General features: G+C 42.2%; 1 protein-coding gene across 1 annotated transcript in view; it reads left to right on the forward strand.

Annotated features, from left to right (window-relative positions):
* The window catches only part of Ryr2 (ryanodine receptor 2), a 594,119-nt gene extending 569,664 nt beyond the window's left edge, over window positions 1-24,455 (forward strand). Inside the window, 8 exon segments of the mRNA XM_052728780.1 lie at window positions 6,204-6,264; window positions 9,045-9,191; window positions 10,756-10,890; window positions 16,540-16,696; window positions 19,546-19,610; window positions 20,894-20,994; window positions 22,086-22,137; window positions 23,027-24,455. Coding sequence (XP_052584740.1) covers window positions 6,204-6,264; window positions 9,045-9,191; window positions 10,756-10,890; window positions 16,540-16,696; window positions 19,546-19,610; window positions 20,894-20,994; window positions 22,086-22,137; window positions 23,027-23,122 — 814 coding nt within the window. The 3' untranslated portion in view covers window positions 23,123-24,455.
* Window positions 24,456-26,267: the final 1,812 nt, after the last annotated feature.

Raw genomic sequence — 26,267 nt, forward strand, 5'->3', positions numbered from 1 at the left:
CTGACCTGAAACTCATTATTATAATATCTCAGGAAGGCCTGAAACTGACTGATAGCTCCCTAGGCCTCCAACTCACCACCTTCCTGCTCTCACCTCTGGAGTGTTGTGATTTGAGGTATGAGCCACCAGATGTGGCTCCTATCAATGTTTGAAGATTCTTTCCTTGTTATTTACATACAGTGAGGGAAGAGCAACAAGAAAATCCACCATTCTTGATCGAAGTCACCTTTTCTAACCTCAGGTCCTCCTTAAAGTCAAGCACACGCAAAGCACAACATAGAACTATGTTTTAGGGGGAATCTTTTTTTGAAGGGAAGTTAAATTACATACTTTGGAAACAGAAGATGTGTAGTTCCTGTATTAAAATGTACCCAAAGTTCCTATCTTGGTGTTATAGTTCTTAAATGGCAAAGCATTAGTGTGCCAAAGCACCATGTTGCCCTATTATTTGAAAACTTACTTCAAAATGAAGTTCTGTTTAAATGGCACTCGTGTAAAATCACGCTGTTACCTTGAAAGACACAGAGGAGTTGGATTGAGTTCCCTTGAGACTGACAGTTTCCTTCCAGCTCCCTCTCAGGCACATGTGCCCACAACACAAAGGGTCAGTGGATGTGTATGACCCTGTCCTCTTAGCAGATGTGACCAGCTGGATTTCTGCAATCAAGTAAAGCACACTCATTGTTGCTAGGTGCCAGTGTACTACCCAGGCACTTCACTGTTTTAGAAGAAGCATGCAGTCACTTTCCCTTGAGAAATCAGCTTTGCTTGGTTTTTCTTGGTTCGCTTTGCAGCAACAGGTATCAAACCCAGGGCCTCGTGGATAAGCAGAGAGGCAAGTGCTGCCCTGCTGACCTGTATCCCCAGCCTGGCACACCTTATCTGTGCATTTGTGGTCTCAGTCTGTAAGAGATGAGATCATTGCTCTGAAAACTCATTTTGTCTTAGAAAAATATAGTACCTGGAATTAGAAAGATGCTTTGGTTAACTATCTCATTCATTCATCACAGGTTTTCTTTTTTTTTTTCTTTTTTTGTTTTTTCAAGACAGGGTTTCTCTGTGTAGCTTTGCGCCTTTCCTAGAACTCACTCTGTAGCCCAGGCTGGCCTCGAACTCACAGAGATCTGCCTGTCTCTGCCTCCTGAGTGCTGGGATTAAAGGCATGTGCCACCACTGCCCGGCCATCACAGGTTTTCTATGTCTTTAAAAATGATGTGAGTTTGGAGCTTGTGATATGGCTCAGTGGGTAAAGGTGCTTGCCATCCGTCCTGACACCCTGAGTTAGATCTCTCAGACCCACATGGTAGAAGAAGGAGAGAACTGACTCCTGCAAGTTGTCCTCTTAACTACATACATATTATGCTGTGTGTGTGTGTGTGCGTGTGTGTGTGTGTGCGTGTATGCATGTGTTTCTATATGTATCTGTGGCATGTGTATGCATGTGTGTGTGTGCGTGTGTATGTATGTGTGTGTGTGAGATATGTCTTCCTGTGTATGTATGTCTGTGTGTCTGTGTCCATGTCTGTGTGTGTGTGTGTGTGCGTGTGTGTGTGTGTGTGTGTGTGAGATGTGTCTTCCTGTGTATGTATGTCTGTGTGTCTGTGTCCATGTCTCTGTGTGTGTGTGTGTGTGAGTGTGTGAATGTGAGATGTGTCTGCCTGTATATGTATGTCTGTGTGTCCGTGTCCGTGTCCGTGTGTGTGTGTGTGTGTGTGTGTGTGTGTGTGTGTGTGTGTGTGTGTGTTTGGTGTATGTGTGTGGGGGCATGGAAGTGCATGTCTATAATCCCTGAATTTAGAATATGGAGACAGGAGGATCAGGAAGTTCAAGGCCAACCTGAGCTATACAAGTCCCAGGCCAGGCTGAGTTACACGAGACCCTGTGGTGTTTAGAATGTGTCACACACATAAAGAAGGACATCAAGAGTCTCAGGAGCCAAGGCCTTCAGGTCAGTCATTTGAAACAAGAAGTGGGGTGTGAAGGATTCCGAACTCCTCATGAGCATTTGCAGGTCACTGGTGACTGACAGAATTAGACAGTTTTGCTGAGTTACATATTTTATATTTCTTAGTAATATTTGTAACAACAACATTGAAACCATTTAAAAATAGGAGGAAAACCTGAGACTGTTTCTTTGTTGGATAGTGTTAAATCTGGTGATGGGGTAGTGAGATGGCTCAGCAGTAAACATACTTGCTGCCAAGCCTGGTAACCTACGTTCCATCCCCAGACTCCACTGTGGAAGAAGAGAATTTACTCTACAAGTTGTCCTCTGACCTCTACACACATGCTCTGGGACACATACACATATACGCAACACACACATGCACATGCGCAAGTATAACAATTTTTTTTAATTGGCAAAATCTTTCATTATTTTGTGTAATAAATACTTTTCAGATTGACTGCTAGCAAAGGGCCAGAAAATCTATGTTCTTATTACTTTTAAATATGGATAATAAATCTGAATGAAGGTCCAGTAGGGAATGTACAAGATTGAGGAAAAAAGATTTCCCTTTACTGAAACATTTAGAAGGTCGAGACTTAGTGGGCCTCTGTGTGCCTGCTATCTTGATGTGTTCACCCAGATTGATAACAATCCATGTAGTAGTTACTTACCAATAAACTGTTATCCTTACAAGACCCATTTATAAACAGATCTTCAATATTTACAGTATTTTTCCACCCATGCAGCTTGGTGGGCGCACATTTAAATAAGTGGTCTGCTTCTTCCCTGTAGGTAAGAAAGACTGAGTGGTCTACATTTGTGGGAGTTTTTGAGGGGAGGGCAGACAAGCTTATATCTCGAAATCCTTAAGCAACCTCTCATCCACCCACTGCTCACCTTCTTCTCTAATTTATAGGATTTTCTTGAATCAAGGCCTGTTTCCTGGGGAGCCTGAGCCTTGATTAGCCACCCCAGTTAGCCAGGGCTACTCCCTGGGGGTGGGGTCAGGTCCACACAGCATGGATGCTATAGGTTTATGGACAAAATATTGGGCCCTTCAAAAAAGAGACAATGCTTAATGACAGTGGCAGTGGACTGTCACTCATGTGTCTGATTAATGAAAAATAACCACAAAAGAAAAATTTTAGGTAAGAAACTACAATGTAAAATTCAGACACCCTGAATTTTAGAGCCTTGGTTTTGCTTGAGATCATTTCTATGGAAAGTAGTGCTGCTCTCATACAGATCATCCAGTCACTTACCTCTGTCAACTCCTTTCAGACTTAGAAAAAAATTAATGTTGAAACCTATTCCAAATATGATGGGCTGCTTATGGAAGAAGGGTTCTGTGTAATAAAAGTATGGTTCAAAGACAAAGTTTTGCCTTGAGAGAAGGAAAAATACAGGGGGCCTGTCAGGGCACAGCCTGAGAACTTGGGAATTTTAAGTAAGAGGGTTAGTTGAGCCTGTTTAAGAACAGTATTGGCAGAAAAGCTACACACTGCCACAGAAAAAGAAAAAGACAAGAGAGAAGGAAATCCTGAGCTAAAGAAGGGGACCTTCACCCTTCCAGGAAAGATAAAACTAAGACAGAAAATAACAACAACAACAACAACAAATGCCCATCTTATCAGCTTCACTTAACAAACTGCTCATTCTCAAACTTCAATTTTCAGATTTGTCTACTTAAAAACAATCATTTTTAGAAGTAATTAAAGACAGAACTCTTCTGTCTGGAGAGGCCCTTTGAGACCTGTGCCCCCTCACACTATATTGTGTCTGTTCATCTCACCTGCCAGTTAACCTGGAGCTGGGGTATAGAAAGTCTAAGTTATGTCTAACCCCCAAATCAGTGCCAAGTTCTGAAAAAAAGTGAAGTGTTTTATAGCACATGCATTTTTAAATTTTCAAAGCTCATGAGTTTTTTGTGCTCAGATTTATTCACTCAACATAGACTGATGGAGAGACATTTAATTTGTTTGATAGTACTTGGTGCCCAGGAGGTCGCAGATCAGTAGCAGAGATGGGCCCCCAGGCAGGTGCAGCATTAGCAGAAGCTAAGAGGCATGCTGGGAGTCATAATAGGATGAGGGTCTAGTCCCTTGGGGAGCAGGGGAAGGCTAAATCCTGCTTGAAGGGAAATGGAGCATGAGCTGGTGGGGTGACTGCAAGCCGAAAGAAACAGGGCTGGGACTGCAGCTCCGTGGGAAAGCGTTCACTCAGCAAGTACAAGTCCTGGGTACATGCCCCAGGACTACAAAGAGAAAACAGAAAAAGGAGACAAACTGCTCTCGTTTATAAAATTTAGTTGTAAGATAAATGTATGTGTTCATGCAAGTTTGGTTATTTGAATCAGAAACCCTTCTCCTGAAATGCAACACAAGATGGACAACAGGGCTAGGCAGGTGGCTCAATGGTAAAAGCACTTGCTGTACAAGCATGAGGACCAGAGTTCGAATCTCCAGCAGCCATGTAGAGCCAGGCATGAATGCGCATATGTGTAATCCCAGTGTTGGGAGGTGGAGGCATGTGGATTCTGGGGGCTTGCTGGCCTGTGTCTAGTCAAAATGATGAGGTTCACTAAAATACCCTGTCTTGAAGTAAGATGGGCAGTAATAGAGGAAGACAGCCAGTCAACCTCTGGCCTTCACACCAACATGCACGGAGTACACCTCATACACATGTAAACACACACATATACTATACACATACAAAAGCATACCACACACACACATACATACGTAAACTGTTGATGCTGAGATTCTAGAGAAAGAAAGGACCAAGTTCAAAGTTGTCCAAATTAAAACAAGTTGTATTTGGGTGCAACCAAGACTGGCCAGCCAGTTGTCTCTCCCTAAGTTAGGGTTTGAGAGAGCAGCCCCACAGACTCTTCAAGTCCCTCTTACAGGAGAGAGAAGGTGTTCCCAAGCTGAGAGGGTTGGTGATTATTGGTAGTTAAAAGGATACAATGAAGAGAAGAGGAACAAAGCAAGGGTATGCATCAAGTGTGGTGGGTTATGAGCAGTTTACACCAGACTAGGGACTTGCTGTGGACGACACATAGAAGCCTCAATTAGCAGGGACTTAACACAGAACAAACAGACCTCTCTTAGCTACGATTTAGCACCAAACAACCAGGAACTTCTTGTTAATTGTAAACAGAACTCTTAACCTGCAAGATACATTTTAAACTTCCTTCTTCCGTCAACCTGTGGGGTTGTTCCTGTTTTGGTTTTCATTACCTGCACATATGACTACACATTCTCATCCTCTTTCTCTATCTCGTATCTCTCTATCTTCATCTCCCTCCCTCTCTTTCTCTATATCCATCTCCCTCTCTCACCCCACCCCCACAGATATAGCAAAAATCTGTTTTTAAGGGGCTGGCAAGACAGCTCAATGGTTAAGAGCATTTGTTCTTGTAGGGAACAGGGATTGGTTCCCAGCACTCACGTGGTGAGTCACAACTGCCTAGCATTCCAGTTCCAGGGAATCTGACTCCCTCTTCTGGCCTCTCTGAGCACTGCACAAATGTGGTACACAGACACACAAGCAGGCAAAATACCCATAGACAAAATAAAAGCAAATATTTTTAAAGGTATTTTAAATGCACAATAAATTTTACTGAGTCAACTTTTGAAGCACACATGTTAATTAGCTTTGTGTAGTTTCCAGGGATAAAGGGCACATATAAAGTGAATTCAGTTATAATGCAGTAAAAAGAAAAGACTGTTTTCAAATACCAAGATGAGATGTTGAGATTGCTCAGTGAACAAGGGCAGGCAAGCCTGGCAACCTCAGTTCAATCCCCAGAACCCAAAGTAGAAGGACAGAAGTAACTTAAGTAGGTTGTCTTCTGATTTCCACACATGTGCTATCCCGTGTGTGTGTGCCTGAACACACACACACACACACACACACACACACACACACACACACACACCATACACACATACTATAAATACTATGCATAACAATAATAATACCGATGGTGAAGATAAATTTAAATTACTGCAGAAGAATGTGGTACTATTTGTTTTCTTTCCCATGATCCCCCGAGAGGTCATCGCAGAGCACTGGGGTGTGTCTCCAGAGCTGGTTTTAGCTCTTCACTTTTACCTGGGGACAAGTGGTCTCCTGAGAACTGTCCTCCTGAGCAGGTGTCCAGCTTTGCCCATGACAGGTGTAGGCCTACAGGTTCTCACAAGCCTAAGTCTATTAATGCAAATATCTACTCTTTCTTGTGTCATTCCAGATTGAACTCTATTGATGTGAAGTACCAGATGTGGAAACTCGGAGTTGTGTTCACAGACAATGTAAGCCTCCTTCACTCTCATTAGATGACTCCATGGAGTCTTGCAGATAAAGGGAGGTTATTTAAGGAAGTTACTCAGATACTAATGCAGTTAATAAACATGGCATTTGAGAGAGACACAGGCACAGACACTTTAACCAGCCTATCTTGTATATTAATATAAGAAAAACTTGAAAATTTATATGGATTTCCATTTATGTTTCAGAGGAACCATGGTAGACTGCAAAGGTTTGTAGATGCTCAAACACACGTAAATAAAATAAAAAATAATTTGTACTAGAGAGGAGATGAGTGGGAGGAGGAGGAATATTGGTAGTAAAGAAATGGGTGGGCAGATGGAGAAACAAAAGAAACAAAGTATTTATAAAAATGTCATAATGAAATGTAGTGCTTCATGTATGTTTTTTAAAACTAATACATTTTAAAAATATTTGTGCTCACTTTTCCTCCAAAATTAAGTACATTAAATCATTATGTTCTTATTCTTGATTTATCCTTATCAAAAAGCATTTTGACACCAAACATATGGCCCAAGTGTATACTTAAACATGATTGAATATACTCATCCATTACCAAAGGCTGTCTCTGCACCTCACTGTTTAATTTTAACACTGGATTTTATAGTGAAGGTTTCTTTTTCCTAGTCTTTAAAATCTGTGACAACAAGTAAATTCTCTTCCCTCCATCCCCACCCTTCCACTCAGTCATCAAAGGTACTTCTGAGAACTTCAAAACTTAGGTCATAAGTATCTTTCAGAGCCACAGACTGTTAGCATACCACCTTGCAAGTACTTCCTTGTCAAATGGTGGAAAACTTCTCAATGGGCAGAAGCTGACCAACTCCTGCTTCAGCTGCTATCTTCCACTCAGGTAGCATGTACACTCTGGCTTGGGCACACAGGGGGCATCTCCATGCCACAGTCCTTGCATAACCCTCTATTGCTCGAGTGAGTCTGACCTTAATATTTTCATTTCTGTGGAGCTTCTTGTCATCCAGAGAAACTTGGATGTGGGTTAATCCTGCAGGTGCCTTGGAGAAGTCCGTTCAGACATCTTTCTGAGACCCCTTAGGCTGTCAGCTTTATGGCTTCTGTTTGGCAGTTACTCCTCACATGTTGTCAGGTCTTCAACAGTTTAGTTGGTCTCTGAAAAGCAATGAAGGTGATAATCAGATGAAATATGAGATTGTCAGTGACATTTCTTATCATGCAAAGAGAGTAACTTTTAGTATAAATGTGAATAAAGTACCAATGCTAGGAACTGCCCATTCTCCATCTGTCACTCAGACTTAACAGGGTACCTCCATGTCAACCAGCACCACAGCCGTGACTAGTTTGTCAGTCATTTGCATCTCCTTCCTCTTGTGTTCCCCGTATGTGTCCTTTTCCCTCAGGCTTTTCATCTCTTCCTAGCCTGTGACATTACTCCTTCTTAACGTGCTATGGCAAGCGTAAACCCTTCCTGCCAAATCCTGTGTCTTTTTCAAATGCCATTTTTGTTTTCCTCACTTCAGTCCCTTGTTGCTCATGAAATCCTGTAGGACCCCAGACACTTCTTTTTTCACCTTCTTGCAATACCTTAAGATTAGAGTCAGGGCAACAGTTCTGTTCCTCTCCTGTGAGTGGATGTCATCCAGACACAGCATGTGTAGGAGAAACTAACTGCTCCAAGGAGCGGAAGCCATCGCTGGGCTTCTGGCCTGCAACTTCACTGCCCCCCCAAACATGGACATTCTCACCCTAACAGAAGTGATTATTTACATTAATTATAATTCAGGAAGCTGGAGAGAAGGCTCATCATCAGACCAGAGCATCCATTCTCTTGTAGAAGACCTGGGTTTGGTTCCCAGCTCTGACAATGGGCAGTTCAGACAACTTTCTGTAACTCCTGGGGAACTTATTTCCTCTTCTGGCTTCTGAGAGCACTGCATTGTGTGCCCATACCTACACACACACACACACACACACACACACACACACACACACACACACACACAGAGAGAGAGAGAGAGAGAGAGAGAGAGAGAGAGAGAGAGAGAGAGAGAGAGAGAGAAAGAGAATTAAAAAGTAATTTTTTGGTTATGATTCAGGAGACTTCTCCAAGCAACACCAGTTATGTAGTTTTGCAGTTAAGGTCACTACAAGTGTTAGTGAAATCAGGGAGTACTTTGCTCTTGGGCTCACTTTAATTCATGCAAAGTGCAATGCTGCCTTAATCAAACTCCTCAGGAACAATGGATTCTAACTAATAGATTAACAAGCTTAGTGTGTAGATAAATAAGGAGCAGAGGAGAAAAGGAGGAGTCAAAGTTGGAGGATTCTTGGGATGACTGTAGACAAGGGTTCCCAAACAGAGACAGTCTTGTCCCTCAATGACATCTGATGGCATTTTTATGATCATGGCTGGATATTCTTTGAAATCTAATGGATCCTGAAGTCACAGGGTAGCCCAAATAGCAAGAAATTATTGGTGTAAAATAGCACTATGCTGAGGCCAAGAGACCCTGCTGTCAGGGCATAGGATGATCATTTCTATTATTTGTGAGAAGATGAATAAGAAGAACTGATGTGGTTAAAAGAAAAAGAAATTACACTGAGCCTTTCACAACAAACTAAATAAAGGTAAAATGTGCAAAGATGGAATCCAGCTAATTCGACCTGAAGAATTAGTCTAGAAAGAAAAGGTGAGTGCAGTGGTTATCGTGGAGTGAGATGGCAGTGGCTCTTACCAGTTCTTGTGAATTCTGGTGTCTGACACATCTACCCCTGTTTGCTCCAACAGTCCTTCCTGTACCTAGCCTGGTACATGACCATGTCCGTTCTTGGACACTATAACAACTTTTTTTTTGCTGCTCACCTCCTTGACATCGCAATGGGATTCAAGACTTTGAGAACCATCCTGTCCTCAGTCACTCACAATGGCAAACAGGTAAAAGGTCATCTTTCCTATAAAGGAACTAAAAACAGCAAGAGAAGAACCTGCAAAAATAAATCCAGCCCTTAAGTGACAATATATGGCTTTAAAGACTTCTCATGGATGGATAGTCTATGTCTTTTATAAATTATGATTAGTAATTCCAAAGACCCTATAACCTGAGTTTAAGGATTGGCTTGATGGATTTGCTGTGTGATCTTGGACAAGTGAATTAATATTTGTCAATATCAAATCCTTTTTTGGTAAAGTACAACCAGTGACAATACCTTGTCAGATTCTGTGAACACTGAGAACAAATCCAGCAGATCAGAAATATCTGCATTGAGCACTGAGGAAACTAGTTCCTGTTTTGCTTATGAGACAATATTCACTCCATCTGATACTATACTGTGCCAAAAACTGTTGCAGAATCCAGATGCATTAGTTGCATTGATAATAAGAGGTGTTGCAGCTAAATTTAATAAGATAACCTACTTTTTAAATTAAATAAAATCTTAATGATACTCTATACTTGACAAGGGCATGCTGACATGGGGAACAGTTAGTCTAGGTCCAGAAAACCCACTGACATCTGATGGAACTCAGCTCTTCATGCCGGATCTCTCTATTATGGTGACTTGGTGCAAAAGTATACATTTACTTATTCATCTGTTGTTTCACGTGTCCAATTGGTGGTAAAAATTCTGTGCTAATTATCTGGATTAACAGCCCTTCTAGCCCAACATGTTATAATCAGTGTCCCTCCAACCATGGGAATCACATCTACTTTTACTGCCATTACCATAATCCTTTGTTTCCTAAGTCCAGCAAGTAGCTCCTGCACATGTCACCTAAGGTTAGGAATAAAGCTGTCCTACTCATGGCCAATCAAAGGCACCACAACAGAATCCCTGTGCACTCTGCTCACTTGCCAGTTGGTGGATTGTGACAGACAGAGCTCCCAGCACATTTCACAGCTGGAGAGATGGCACAGCAGGTTGGAGATTTACTGCTCTTGCAGAGGATCCTGGTTCAGTTCCCAGCACCCATGTTGAGTGGCTCACAACTGCCTGGAACTCCAGTCCCACGGGATCCCACACTGTTCTCTGGCTACTTCAGGCACTATACACACATGGTGCACATACCTAAAAGCAGGCACACACACACACACACACACACACACACACACACACACACACACACACATACACACACACACACACACACACACACACACACACACACACACACACAAATAAAGACTTGGCTCATAATGCAGGAGAATGTTATACAGTATCTTCTATCAGTTAGAAGATGGTCACAAAGTGAGTAATAAAGCTGCTTTCTAATATCTATCAAATCAAGCTTAGCATAAAATATTTTGATGGACTGATAAAGGAAATGTGCAAATAAGCTTCACTTGTGAGCTAAGAAGGTGGAAATAATGAGGGTATGGATCACATTGGCTTTTAGTAAGTCCCGGTGTGTCGGGAGAGTGTTTCCCTCCCACACAGCTGTCAATTACACTGGTCATATATTCTGTATCCCTAACATATGCTAAATGTCACCTTGCTTTCAGCTCGTGTTAACTGTGGGCTTATTAGCTGTTGTTGTGTACCTGTACACTGTCGTGGCATTCAATTTCTTCCGAAAATTCTATAATAAGAGCGAAGATGGTGATACACCAGACATGAAATGTGATGACATGTTGACGGTAAGCTCCTGAACTTGTAGTAAAAACTACCCCACACCTTCCATCTAAGTTAGTGTGTATTTCCGCATCCCCAGAGCAGGAGAGGAGGCACCAGGCACAGTGAAAGGTTGAGCGGCTTCTCAAACTATAGCATTTTCATTTTAGCAGCGCATAAAGGACCATTGCTGGTGACTTCCCACCTGTGTTTGTTCAGCTTAGTAATTAGTAGACTTGTGAGAAATGTAGTTAGGACTGGAAGACATGCAGTCATGTCAGCTCATTACTCATACATCCCAGGACAGCAGGTAGAATGTCCTCCTGCTCTGAAGCCTTGGCTTTGGGCTTGCCTTACTGACTTTACCTGGCATTATTAAAATCCACACAATATATCTTAACAGAACTGATACTTTCGCTTTTATACTGAGTATCTTGTCTTAAAGGTCCTGGGCAAAATTAACAGATGTTTCAGCTTTCACATTGTTGTGTGTAACTGTTGTATAACCTGCTTCTCTGATGATGGTTCTGTTTCTGGGATAAAATATCCTGGCCAAAAGCTACTTAGGGTAGAAAGAGTTTATTCTGGTTTGCAGTTCTGGAGGGATAGAGTCCATCATGACAGGGAAAATGTACAGCAGGAAGAGAAGTCATGAAGGCAGGAGCAGGAGGCCGACTGGCCACGTTTTATCCATACTCAAGAAACAGAGAATAGCAAGTTGAACTAGGCATAATGGCTTCATAGCCCTTCCCCCAGTGACATATTTCCTCCAGCAAGGCTCTGCCTTCTGAAGGTTTGTAACCTCCCTGAACAGCACCAACTGGAGACTAGGTGTTCAAACACATGAGCCTATGAGGGACATTTTATATGAAAAAAATCACAAAAATGACTCTTCTAGAACACTTAGGTTTGGGAGGGGAAACTTAAGACAAATTAACTGTTGTTGACTGGGGAGAGCAAGGCCTTTCTGTGAGCCCTTCACTGGGACACCTGCATGGTTTGGGTGTGTGTGTGAGTGTCAAGGGGGCTGATAGGATGATTCTGAAATTCTCTCAGAAAGGAAATGTCCTGGAAGAGTGACAGGAACGAGGTACTGATACTATAATGAATAACTGAAGTATTTCTGTACCTCCTTTGGAATAGAATAGAGTGACTTGGAACACATATAAATACTCACAGAAATTAAACTATGATAAAGTTGCTTTTTACAATCATAAAATGCAAAAAAATTCAATAAATGGTATTGACCCCATGTACAAGCCCCTGAGGGATGGTAGAAGTGAAGAGCAGTCTTTTGATTCAAGTCAATAACAATTAGGACAGGTTTGCATCCTTAAAATAATGACAAACCTTGAGAAAAGGATTTTCTATTAATGATATAAAACCTAGAAAGCTGTGAAAGTAAAAAAATATTATTTTTGTTACTAGTAAATATAAATCAAGTCTTATAGACAAATGATAAATTGGCCAAAATGTATTCAGCATGGTAAGGAAGAGACAATTTCCTTTACTGGCACAGTTCTTATCACACCCTTGAAAAGACAAGCCCAGGCCTGCAAGACGCTCAGTGGGGAAGGCACCTGCCTCCAAGCTTACAGCCACTCTGAGTTCAATCCCCCAGGCCTGCATGGTGGAAAGAGAGATACCTGAATGGTGTCCTCCACACCCATCCATGGCACCCCCCACATAATGTACAAATAAAAAGTAGTTTAAGTAATTTAAAAATGTTATAAGAAAGAAGACAACACACGAAGGGTCAGTTATGTGGCCAGATAATGCACAGGAGCATTAATTCCTTCAGCTCATAAGTCTGAAAGGATGCCCAACTATTACTGTAAAGAAAGAAATGTAGGCCAGAATAACAGAAAACCACAGTTCATTATTAAAAATATTAAAGCTTGCAATAACTCCGGTCAGTGGATTGATGGGGAAGCTAGCACATTCCTCTTACCGGGAATGTGAGTTTACACAACTTTAAAGAGATTATCTGCTATGTATCAAAGGCAGCTAGTTATCAGTTAGCTGCTCTTATCACGCGGCCCTGTGTGACTCTGTTCAACCTGTAGTCACCACACCTGAGATGACCTGGTTTTCACTCAATCTCCATACATGTTTCCATTGTTTCCCTTCATTTGTCTTAGGAGCACCACAGCCTCTCCTGCTTGGGCTTGTTTAGCAGTACAGGATGTGAATCCAGAAGGCAGAGAGATTTGTCTCCATTTTACTTTTGCCTTGGCACTGCCAAAATGCTCGAGAACAGCTTTAAGGTGTGAATTGTATATCATGGCCCACGGTGTCAGAGAGGCTAGCCAGTGGTGGTGATGAATGCATGGTGGAGCAGATCAGTTTGCATCTAGGTGGCTAGGAAGCAGAGAGCAGTGGATTCTGAAGGGCATGAGAGCCTGGAGGACCTGTCACCAGAACCTACTTCCTCCATCAAGGCCCCACCTCTTACTTCCCAGTAATGCCATCTCTTAGGTTCAGATCCATCCAAGGATTCCTTCATTCCTTCTGTCAGAGCCCTGATGACCCACTTATCTCTGAAAATACCCTTGTGGATACTTACTAATATCTTAGGTGCATCTTTATCCAAACAAGCTGACAAGCATGCTTAACCATCACAGTCTCGTTTTAGGATAAGGAAGTGGGCTCTTTACTTCCCTAGAGCCTGGACATCATCAGTTTGAGGGACTTCTTTGAGTCATTAGCAAGACCATTGGTGACTATCTCTGGTTTAGGCTTTTCTCTTTGCATATCAGCTTGAGGCTTTTATCTTGTTGGTGGCTGTGCTGAGCTTGGATGCTCTGTGAGGAGCTTGGATGCTCTGTGAGGAAGGGTCTCAGGTGTCTCCTTTCTGCAAGAGAAAACTGAGACTTTTACTGTCATTAAATTTTAAATGTAAAGGTAATTTAAATTACTTAAATTACTCTGTGGGTAGAGGGTTGTCTTCTTCAGGGACTTCAACCTTTGGCTGCTGTCGCTTCCAGCAGGTGGCGCTGCAGCCAAAGTTTTGCCACTCCCATGACTCACCCAGTAGTTTCTCCTTTCTTCCTAGACCACGGTACTTTACTCTAGAATCTAATTAAACCAGCCCCGTCCTGATAGGCTTTGAACTCCCTCTTCAAGAGTGTAGGAGGAAAAAGTGGGGAAAAAAAAGTCTACAGCCCATGGCAAAATGGTGATGGTAGCTGAGGAAATGGGGCGCAGAAGGACATTTTGTCTGAAAGCATGGGCATCTCTAGAGAAGCTCTGCAAACCTGCAGGACCAGTGGACAACCCCCCCTCCCCACCGCCCAAATTTCTCAGACAATGAGGATAAGAGGCAGCTTGAAGAAGTTAGCTGCTCAGGCGTTGTTGGAGATCACCTCAGTTAATTGACTGTTCTCACACATCTGACCTGACCTTTCCGTCAGGATCTCTGGCTCCTGCTTCCTGGTTCCCTAAAAGGACTCCCCTGCCCTCTGCCACACTTCCTTTGAGCATCCACAGACTTCCTCCCTCCACCTCCACCTCTGGCTCCTGCTCCTTCCCCACCGTTATTTATTTTTTTTCAGAATCCCTGGAAGAAGTGTAGTTTTCAGTCCCCCAAACTGCTTCTTCCACTTCCACCCTGACTAGGCTCAGTCTATGAAGAGAAACATGGAGAAAAAGGATTCTTGTTTCCAGTAATTTGACTCCTGAGCCCCAGACACCAGTGGGTCGTCACATACCTTGCCAATGAGGCCATTATGAGCTTATCTGGAAGGCCAAGAGTAGGAAAACCCCACTGAAGTCCCAAGGACAGCCCTGTCAGCTCATTAGCCAGGGCCAGACAGCTGAGGTCATCACTGCCACCCACTGTGGCCTCAGTTCCACGTATGAAGACTCACATCAGAGAAGAGCATGGGACTTCACTTTCTCCATGGTAAAAAAAAAAAAAAAATGAGCAATGTGTGTGATATAAAGAATTTAAGCAGAAAACAAAAGTCTACAATGAAAAAAGATTATCCTTTATTCAAAAAGGCACTGTGGACAATTTTAGCCACCAAGTTTCAAGAAATCAATGTAGTGTCCCAAAGGGAGATGTTGGTTTTTGTTTTGTTTTATTCAAGTGACTCTCTTCAACATTTCATATTTGGACACAAACACAGTAAATGCCACTAACAATCTGGACACCTGAGCCTTGAGGAGTCTGGGTGTGCAGATAGGCCTAAACCAGCCCAAGTATGACTACCTTAAACCAGCTCTCACTAGAGGGCTCTCTTGACTTCTCTGCCACAAAGAGCCTTTTTTTTTTAGGCTCCAGAAAAGTCCTGGGAGGTTCAGGTGGGTTTATAAGGTAGTGGGGTTTAGGGCAGCTGTCCTGATGTTTTTGGCTTATTGTATGTCTGGCTGAGAAAGTACCTTTATGAGTGTGATGGTTAAAATTGATTATTGACCTAACAGGATCACATGGTGATGGGATGGTGGGCATGTGAACCAAGTATGAGCTGTAGAGAGGCTGTCCCCCTTTGCTGTGTAGGGAACAACTAAACAGACTAGAATGGGTTAGAGACACGTGAGTTGAATAAGTTAGGCTATGTAGAGCAGACTAAGAAGGTCTAATTTTGGAAGGCCTGTAAACTTAAAGTATGTGCTTTGGATGAGGATGGAGAAGGATACCACCTGGTACAGAGGATGCTCAACAAAGACCTGGAGTTGGGGGTGGCTCTACAGGGTGGCTTTACAGGTCTGTGAATATTGAAATAAGAACTTGTAAATGAGTGGGGCCCAGAGTACAGGTGTGAGGTGGGGAGCTGAAGTTATCTTGAATGAAGTTAAAAGTCTAGATGCTGTGAGCCAGGAACTCTCAGCCTGGCTTGACTCTGTTCCCAGAGGACATTTGGCATCAAGAGTCACTTTTCTTTATTATTAGTACTATAGAGAAAGGCACTGTTAGCAGCGAGTCAGTAGAGGTAGAGGATTCTCCAAAAATCTAAAATGCACAGCATGGCCCCAATTACAAGAAATTACTCAATCCTCAAATGGCAGTGATGCTGAGGCCAAGTCCTGTTCCAAAGACACTCCTGTAAAACCTCTTTTCTGTTCATCATTCTTTAGCAGATGTAGTAGGTGTTGACTGCCCTTTTGTTTTAATGAATGGGCTTCTCATTCCTCCCTATCTCCCCACACCATCTTTCTTCATTATCCTAGACACTAAGCAGAAAAGATCTCTGCATCCTATTCATGAATTCTCAGTTAAGAGGAGAAGCCACCAAGTCTGCCTTGTTCTGGCTCCGTTTCTAAGATTCCATCTCCCCCCACACTAGGCTTTTACTTTCCATTTTCATGTCTGTGTCATTGGAAATAACCAGATAAAACAGCTTTATATAGTTCAAGGCCCTGTAATGTGATTGTAACACTGTGTCATCTCATGAGCTTCAGAGCCAAGGTGCTAATTAAGCTCTTCATTGTCCCAAGTGATACAAAAGCTCTAAACCTGGTGAACAGTGTGCAGTTTTGGTTAGGAGACAACAGTGTGCAAGAGCCACATATTTATATCACAGGGAAAAGGATTAAAACAGAAAGACAATGCAGAGCACTAAGATCCTCTTCTCATTTAGAATGAGGGCCAGATACTAGAGAGAAAACCTCATGTCATTAGAATGTCGAGGAGGGTTGTGACCCTCACAAGTGTCTCTGTCCCTGTCTTCCAGTGTTACATGTTCCACATGTATGTGGGTGTCCGTGCTGGAGGGGGCATTGGTGATGAAATTGAAGACCCAGCAGGAGATGAGTATGAGATCTACCGCATCATCTTCGACATCACGTTCTTCTTCTTTGTGATTGTCATCCTTTTGGCCATCATACAAGGTAAGCCGTACCCAGCTGTGGCTCCTGGGTGTCTTGAACTTGAGCCATCTGCTGCTGAAGGCAGAATGCAAGGTGGGCTGACAGTATCACATCTTTTCTGTCAAGGCCTAGTGGAACTTTTTCATCTAGTATTTCTCCTTATAAAATCTCTAGATGGAAAATAAAGAGGAATGTGTTCATATAAACAATCAGACAAACAAACAAACAGATAAACAAACAAGCAAGGAAACACAAAAACCTCATAGCTTTTACCATAAAGGGAATAAGAGACAGTTTATTCTTGGACTAAGTTTGAGTGATCAATCATGGCCTGGGAACACAGACTTAAGTTACCCCAAATTCTATGTTCAAACATAGAAGCAGTTTCCTAAAGCTTTATAGTTTTACAGAATAGAAAAAGGAATCATAAATCAAGGCAAATTTCAAAGACACCAGTGAGGACCTCAGAGAAGCGGTTACAGCAAGATGGGGAAAGTGTTTCTATAGACCTCAGATGCTTCCTGATGACATTCTTAGCTTTTAGGTAGGTGGAAGCTAGGGGTCTGCTAAGCTAACAGATGCTAAGGGTTTTAATCTATTAACTACAGAATGTTAGTTCCTACACAGAAGTAGGCAAGAAATGGGCTATTCAGGAGGTTAAAGCTAGTCCAAGATAAGGTAATTAGCCTGGATGGGCAGCATCCCAGCCTCTCTCCATCACTGCAGTTCTGATCAGCCAGTCTTCTCCATACACAGCTTCTTTCCAGGAGTTCTCATTGTCATGTGGGTCCCTGGGATGTAGTGTGGTGGGTATACTTTTCCTTGATCTCTCTCTCTCTCTCTCTCTCTCTCTCTCTCCCTCCCTCCCTCCCTCCCTCCCTCCCTTTCGTGTGTGTGTGTGTGTGTGTGTGTGTGTGTGTGTGTGTGTGTGTGTGTGTATGACAGGCATGCTCATGTGCATGTTAAAGACAGAGGTCAATTTCAGGAGTCTTCTACTTTTCTTTCTTTCTTTTTTTTGAGCCTGGGTCTTTCTCTGGAATCTGTGGCTCTCCAGTTAGGCTAGGCTGGCTGGTCAGTGAGCTCTAGGGACTTGTCTCTGCCTTTGTGGGATTACTCCACCAAGTGCTGGGATTACAAACTCTACCGTCTCCAGCTTTTGCCCTCTAAGAATTGAAAGCACACTTTGCTGACTGAGCCATCTTTCAGCCGGTTTGATTTCTATTTATGAAAAACAAAAATGTTCTACAGGGGTTGGCTCCTGGTCTTGCCACATGACCAGCTTTGAAAGTTTGGAGGGGATGAACCATTCATCCTGAGACAGTAACTCAGCTTATGCAACTCTCTAAGTTCTACAGTTGTGGAGAACTACCAAACAAGGGCATCAGTTCAAGTCTCCTCTACAGTATTGGTACCTGATTAGCTCATCATGCACAGTCGTGTCACTGTCATTGGTGACTCCCTACTACGTGCCAGTTGTGTCTAGTAACTCATGTTACCCTTCCCTGATATCATGAGGGTTATATCATGTCAAGACTTACAATGTATGTGGGAACTAACTAGTCTAGGGGAAGTCTCAGTGTCTTGCCAAAGTGTGTAGCTGCCCAGGATGGGCAGATTGGGTTCAGAATCTTTCCCTGAAACCACAGAGCAGTGTCAACCACTAGTTTTTCCTCTTCCTCTGGCTAACTTGGAGTGAGATCCCTTTCTCTCAGAAAGTCACCCCTGCTTTTTTGTTTGTTTGTTTGTTCCTTAGTTAACACATTCATCCCAGCTCAAATTAAATGTCTGTAAATAAGACATTATCCTTTATGTTCCACAGGTGTGACATGATACTGGTAAAGTGTATAAATAAGTATAAAGGGTTCATAATACATCTGCAATGTCTTTATAGAAGGCAACATTATTGCTTTATAAGAAGGAAAAGTTGGGGCTAGAGAGATGACTCAGCAGTTAAGAGCACTTGCTGCTCTTCCAGAGGATTGAAATTGAGTTCTTGGTGCCATGTAGGGCACCTCACAGCTGTCTGCAACTACAGCTCCATGGAATCCTGCACCCTCTTCTGGGCTCTGTGGGTACCTGCACACATGTGCACATATACACTCATAGAAATGCACACATACATATAAGTAAAATAAGTCAGTTTTTAAGAAGCAAGAAAAGTCAAAACATTTGGAAGTAGCAGTTGGGAAGTCACAGAACAGAAAGGAGGCAAAAATGCAACAATTCCACTTATCAAACATTCATTCACGTTTGATAAAATTATGAGGGGTTATAAGGTTGATACATATATCTCAGTCCATACAATAATGTTTTATTTGATTATCTTTTTGTGGGGCTTTCTGTATTTTTTTTTTTTTTTTTTTTTTTTTGGTTTTTCGAGACAGGGTTTCTCTGTGTAGCTTTGCGCCTCTCCTGGAACTCACTTGGTAGCCCAGGCTGGCCTCGAACTCACAGAGATCCGCCTGGCTCTGCCTCCCGAGTGCTGGGACTAAAGGCGTGCGCCACCACCGCCCGGCTAGGGCTTTCTGTATTTTACAACCATAAATCTCAGCTACCCCTTTCACCCTGCAGTAAGTAATAATATAGCTTGTGTATGTGCCAAGTTAATTAGCATTTTTTTCTAGCTTGTCACTTCATTTTAAAATGCTTTTCCAGTGCGTGTCAGTTCAAGTCACTGTATGTTCCATTCTCAGAGAATGTCACTTCCCTAGTAAGAAGCAGCCAGTGCGACCTCAGATTTCTACCATGTTCTAAGTGTTTCCTAATGTGGCTGTATTCTCATTTTCTTGGGAAGGAATATCCAAGGAGTTATGAGTTGAATGATTGCTCATAGTTGATGGGCATCACATAACTTCTCTTTTCAACACTAGGTTTGATCATCGATGCTTTTGGAGAACTCAGAGACCAACAGGAGCAAGTCAAGGAAGACATGGAGGTGAGGCATTTGTGGCTTGGTTATGGTGGTGCTGTGGGTGATGCCCTAGTTCCTCAGGGTTCACTGAATTCACTTGAAGCTGCACATAATCACTGTAATCCCAAAATCCTGGCTTGAAGGGAGGTTCTGCTTCACTTTGGCTCCTGGTATGGGCCTTCAGTCCTAAGCATAGACCACCCACCTGACACCATGTATAAAGACAAATCCAGAGTAGAGCAATGCAGAAAGATGAAGGAGGCTATTCCTAAAAGTTTATTTAATAACTGGACCAGCACTTGACCAAGGAAGGACTTTTTCCAAATCACTGATGAAACACCTCATAATTGGTCTAAGATTTGTACCTCTTTTGTTTGGGTAGTGGACTTTGTTTGGATAGCTGGCAAATTTTCAATTTCAGCTGAGAATACAGTTAATCCTGTTTAGCTAATTACTCAGTGTCATGAACCACTAAGTCTAGATGTGTGCATGTGGGCTGTAGAAAAAAAATGAAAGCCATCACTGATTAGTTATCATTGTCCTCCTGCTGGAACCCATATTCCTTAGGAAAACCCCAAGATATAGTTATGATGGCAGTTAAATTTGTGCTCAGGGGCCATGGCACAATCCTCACAAAGTGATGCTTGGCATATGTTGAGCAAGTCACATAGTAATCTTCCTTTCAACAATGTATCATGTACCATTTTCTGAGGAGGTGTCAACAAAGGCTTGTTTATCTCAGATAGGGCACTGCGTCAGGCTAAAGAAATGATTCCAACCCAGTATAACTTGGTGGACCATTGAATGCATTGGGATTATTTACAGGAGCATGGGTGAGGGATTGCTTCAGGATTGTGGGTAAGAGGCTACCCACAGCAGCATTGGTGAGGGGTTTTTAAAGCATCATGGTGGAGGGATTGCTCACAAGAGCATGAGTGACTTATAGCAGTGACATTTCAGAAAGACCCACCAAGATTGGGTAATACCTTAGGACAGCTGCATCCCCAGAGCTCCCACCCACTTTACAGACAGCTGCCTCAGTCTCTCCCTGCTAACCTAACCTAAGGGAAGGGCCTATTGAACCTATAACTCTCTCAGCTTCCTGAGCCGGTCAAGTTTCCTGTGTCCAGTAAGTTCCTGGTAGGTTTCCTGAGCTTCCTGAATTGTGTGGGCAGTTCTTCTTCCTCCAGGAGGGATTGGCAATATTGACAGGTAGCAGTTGCATAACCCAGTGAGTGGACTGTGTGTTCATTTTTGGCTATCCTGTGCCTTCTCTGACATCTTGCTTGCCTCCCTTTGTCTTCTAGACCAAGTGCTTCATCTGTGGGATAGGCAATGACTACTTTGATACAGTGCCGCATGGCTTCGAAACACATACTCTACAGGAGCACAACCTGGCCAACTACCTGTGAGTGTCCCTCATGGGGTCTTCCCCTCCCCCAGGAGCCCATTCCCTCCCATCCCTGTAAATTCCAGAGGCAGGTAGTGGTCAGACTCCTACAGACTCCAACAGCCCTGGAGTAGGCAGACTTAAATGGTTAAACTGTCTATATTCCTGTGAACGATACTGATTGAGGGATCTAGAATGGGAGTGGAGTGGCATGGAGCTTTGCAGGGAGGCCTGGCTGTGCTCCTATTTCAAGCAGGAACCTTGCTGATGCAAGCCTAAGACGTGGATCCTCCCTCCTATTTTCCCTATTTTGGCATCCCCACCCTTTTGAACACCTATAGGTCTCTCTGGACACTACAGAAAGTTCGGTTAAAAACTGGCTTTTGTCGTTTATATTGATAGTCATATGTTAGTTTTTTTTTGTTATGTTTTGTACAGTCATATATATGTATGTATGTATGTGTTTATATGTATGTGCATGTAAGTATATATAGGTGTATCGTATATGCATGTGTGGAAAATGAAAATTTGGCTTTTTGGTGAGACTAATCCAAACAACAGTTTATCAAAATATCATTTTTAGTTTCAGATCTAATTTTAATATCAGATGGACAAGATATATCAAGTAACATTATTGGGGGAAAGTGGTTGAACTATGTATACTCAATTAAACTGATAAAAATATGGAATTTATGAAGCTAGTCTTCAATTAAAATTTGTCAGTGTTGATTTGAGCCTGACCAAAAACAATGTACATCCAAGGGCCAGGCATGGTTGTACTTTAATCCTAGAACTGGGGGGGTAGGGGTGGATGGAACTCTGTTTACATGGTGAGTTCCAAGCCAGCTAGGGCCACAAAATGAGACGCCAGTCCTAAAACAAAGAAAAGTAACTCAGATATAGAATTGCGTGTAAGATTAGATAAGCCATCTCAGAGAATATGCTTATTTCTTTATGGTCCACTGTAATTAATTTTCAAAAACTGCTTTTATGGTGTTTTCTCTATTTCCATAATACAATGCAACCAGGATATACTATGTAAGCATCCATCCTGTTCATGCTGGTATTTCCATGTTGTCCATTCCTGACCAGTTTCTTTGTCTCTGTAGGTTTTTTCTGATGTATCTCATAAACAAGGATGAAACAGAACACACAGGACAGGTGGGTGAAGAGCAGTTTTACACCATCTTCAGAATGAAACTGTAGAAGAGAGGTGGTAGATAATGTAACAGAATGAAGATGTTCAGCACTTGGGGAAGAATTACTTTCGGGGGCTAGAGAGATGGCTGAGCAGTTTAGGGTGCTTTCTGCTTTCTGGAAGACAAAGGTTCAGTTCCATCACCCACATGGCAGCTGACAACCACTTGTAACCTCAGCTCCAGGGGACCCAGTGCCATCTTTTGGCCTCCATGAACACTGCACTCCACGGGCACATAACCACACAGACACACAGATTTGATTTAAAAAGAAACATTTTCTTTAGATATTGATTATGGTATCTTGAGATAACATTCCTTTGTGTGACATAACTAACAAAGAGATTGCCTCCTTTGAAACAATGAAATTCTAATTTTCTATTTAAAAATAAGCTTTTAACTGAATATAGCGGGTTTACTTATGAAACCCATTTCTTCTACAAAAATTGTTTATCATGTGACCTATACTTTCAAGTGAACTTCTGCTTACAATATTATAATTGGAAAAAATTCAGTGTCTAAGGTTTTCAGGAAATTCTGAAATTCCCCTTCTGGGATAATAGTTTAAACTTGAACATGGATAAAATTAATAATGATAATAAATGATAACCCCATAGACTTTATAAATATGTTTTATCATTATTATATTATTGTCAAGCTGAAGGTGTTTTTATTTATTTGAAGATTATATGCTTATTATTGAAGGTAATTTAAGTGGGGCTATCTGAGTGCAATTGGACATTTCCAGTTTTATGTGATATATCAAGAGAGTTGGGTGTTATCGTGTAGTCTGCCCTGTGTTATCCCATAGATTTTGGAGACCAGGTTAACACACTGATTTCTTCTGTTGACAGGAATCTTATGTCTGGAAGATGTATCAAGAGAGGTGCTGGGAGTTTTTCCCAGCAGGGGACTGTTTCCGGAAACAGTATGAAGACCAGTTAAATTAATATCATACCTGAATTGTCTCTGAAAACCAAAAGCAATCTCTCTCCCTCTCTCTGTCTCTCTGTACCTCCCTCTCTCTCCTCTCTGATCCCTTCGAACACCTGCTCATATTTTCCACTAGCCAGCATCCTGTGCTGAGAGCACTGATGCTCAGTCTCAAAGGACCTGACTGTTGTCCCCCAGCCTCATGTGTTTTCATTGAGAAATCAAGACTGAAGAACAATCCAAATCCACATTCAGACTAAACAGGAACCCTGGAAAGAAATCCATTGTGGACACTCCACCATACCACCCATGGACAGCTTCCCCTGAGGGTCATGGAGTCTCCAGGAGCCGCCAGACCTGCGCAGCCAAGCATGGCAGCCACACTCACCCGGGCTCTTTATTTCGCCATCCCAGAAGGAAGTGTCTGAGGGTCATAGAGCACTGTAGCACTTAACGGGTTACCATGGACACCAGTTGCAAAGGGAAATAGTGCCTTACTATAAGTGGGTTGAGCTATGCAGAAGATAATGTGCATGACAAACACCTTTATTTTCTTTATGTCAACCTTTTTTTTTTTTTTTTTTTTTTTTAGCTAGGTTGGTTTTGTGATTTTGGTTTTATATTTTATTGTTTTCCTTTATTCTTTTCTTTGGTCAGGGAGGGTAAGAAAAGCTGTCTGCACCTTTTTCAAAAGATGGGTGGTGTGTCTCAGGACAGAAGGAGGCTCTGCTCATTCAGCTACGTCACATTTACCCTCCCTACTTTGGTAAACACTCCGATGCAACGTGGCAACTTATGAAATCTTTGTATGAAAACAAAAAGACTGCAAAAAATACAACTTTAAAAAGAAATAATTCATTGCATGTTTATTATGCAAGTTTAAATGAGCAAAGAAAGCCTTTGGGGACAAGTTGATCACCACAGGAGAACGTCTACGATAATTACATCCATAGTAACAAATGTCCGGAGTCAGTGTCATCCACCGACCGCTGAAGCTATCACCGACGTGACAGGTGTCTTGGGTTTTCCCCTTTCTTTTGGCCACCTGTGATCAGTCATTAGTTAAGGACGCCTTGTCGGGCCATCTTTTGATATCCAAGCTGAAGCAATATACATTCAGAGATTTCATTGGTTGCGTCATGAGACATGGGTGGCCATGTACATCGATTCATTTTATGTGTTTTTTTTCTCATTTTGAGTCCTTTTAAATGTAATGCTAAACTTTACAATTAAAAAGACAGGTTCAGAATGGAAGCGAGGTCATTCTGTGAACATTGGAGATCTTTTATTACAAGTCTGCTTGTTAATTTTAGAATTGTAAAATGGCTCTAATTAAACTATTTAACTAACTTCCTTGTCCTCCTTTCCTCTCTTTCCATTTCACTTTTACCAGGGAACCATAGAATTCCAAGCTTTTAACTGAGTTGTGTGTAGGACAAACCCAGACACCACTGAGACCTTTCACAGTCAGACACATGTATTTGTAACTAGGGAGACTTAGGTCCACCAGGCACTCAGCCCCACACTTGTCCTTTCCATGTTATGGGATAATTCCATGACAGAATTCACTCTTCCCACTCTTAAAATTTCCATACATCTTTCACTTTAAAGAACCCTTCCTTGCTCAGGGAAGTGAATTTTTCAATAATAATAATAACAACCCACTTCATATCTTAATATGAAAGAGACGTGGGACACAAATGACACAAACACACAGACACAAACTAAACACGTGTGAGGTGCCACGGACCATCGAGGCTATCAGTCACACATTCCCTGTTCTATTAGGCCTTATTATCACATTGTCTGAACTACAGAACCCGACTTTTGTGTTTGTTTTTCAGTATCACTTTTATTTAGAGGAATGGATAAATCCAGCTGCACTGAAGAAATTCCTTCCCAGCCTTCTCAGAACTAGGACCTTATGCCCTAAAGAGTCTGAATCAAATAGACGAGGTCAGCTCTCTAACACATCAAAGAGCAGCTAGCCCTGTGCCGTGACACATTGTAGAGGAAAGTTCACGGGAGAATAACTCATTACTCAAGACATAAAGTCTTGGGGGTACTTTCAGGTCTTCTATTTATAGTGTCTACATTGGAGTCAACATAGAGCAGCCGTGCAGGTAAGAGACAAAGGAAATAAATTCACAGATTTGTCAAGGTCTTGTGCACTTTACGGACAGACAGCTCCTGGGAGGTAGTAGAAATACTAAGGAAAGAGACATTGGAATTGGGGAAATGAGGCTTCCCTTAGCCAATGGACTTTGCACACACATTGGTATTGGAAGAAAAGTAAAAATTCAGGTGGGTCACTTACGCAAGCCTTGCTTGTCTATTCTTCATCATTGGCCAACAGAGCAGGACATCACTCTAAGATCATCAAAGAGAAAATAGTAAAACCAAGTATGGTGGTGTATGCCCCAAGGTGGAAGCTCTGGGCCAGAAGTTAAAGATATCCCTAGGCTACATAGTGAGTTCAAGGCCAGCCTGTGATAGGTGAGACCCTGTCTGAGAAACAAAGTGAAAGGAACTCAACCTTATCAGCATTATTTATCCTCTAAGGAAACGTGTCAGGGAATCTCAAACAGCATGACTCTACCTCTCCAACTCACCAGGCTGCCTGACTCAAACTCAGGAAATGTGATTGTGTGAGGTATCTTTATCTTCCATCATCGAATACCTGAGTGAAGCCAATAATGGGAGAAAGGACTCTTGTGGCTCATGGTTTGAAGGTTACAGTTCATCAGGGCAGGGATGTGGTGGCAATGGATCCATAATGTTGGAAACTGTTATATTGTTTGTTCATATTTCAGCCAGTCAAGAAGCAGAGGGATCAGCCCTGCTCTCTATGGCTCTATATCTGCCAGCTGGATCCATGTCCAAAAGGTTCCACACCTTTCAAAATTGCATCACCAGCTGTGGACCAGGTTTTCAAACAGGAGCCTGTGAAGGACAGTTTCAATTCAAAGCATGGCAGTCATCCTAGAAATATTCTATCCCCCTCATCCACAGGAACATTATCATGGTCACTCTGGGTCCTGACACAAGCTTCAACATATAGAAATCCTTAAGATCTTCAGTTCTTGTCTAAGTTTTTTCTCCCTGAAAACAAATTTTCCTATGATCCATAGAATAAGCTAAGCTTCATGGTTTTAGCTAAAG

The sequence above is a fragment of the Peromyscus californicus genome, unplaced genomic scaffold (genome assembly GCF_007827085.1).
Source record: "Peromyscus californicus insignis strain IS unplaced genomic scaffold, ASM782708v3 Scaffold_8__1_contigs__length_139910024, whole genome shotgun sequence".
Taxonomy (NCBI): domain Eukaryota; kingdom Metazoa; phylum Chordata; class Mammalia; order Rodentia; family Cricetidae; genus Peromyscus; species Peromyscus californicus.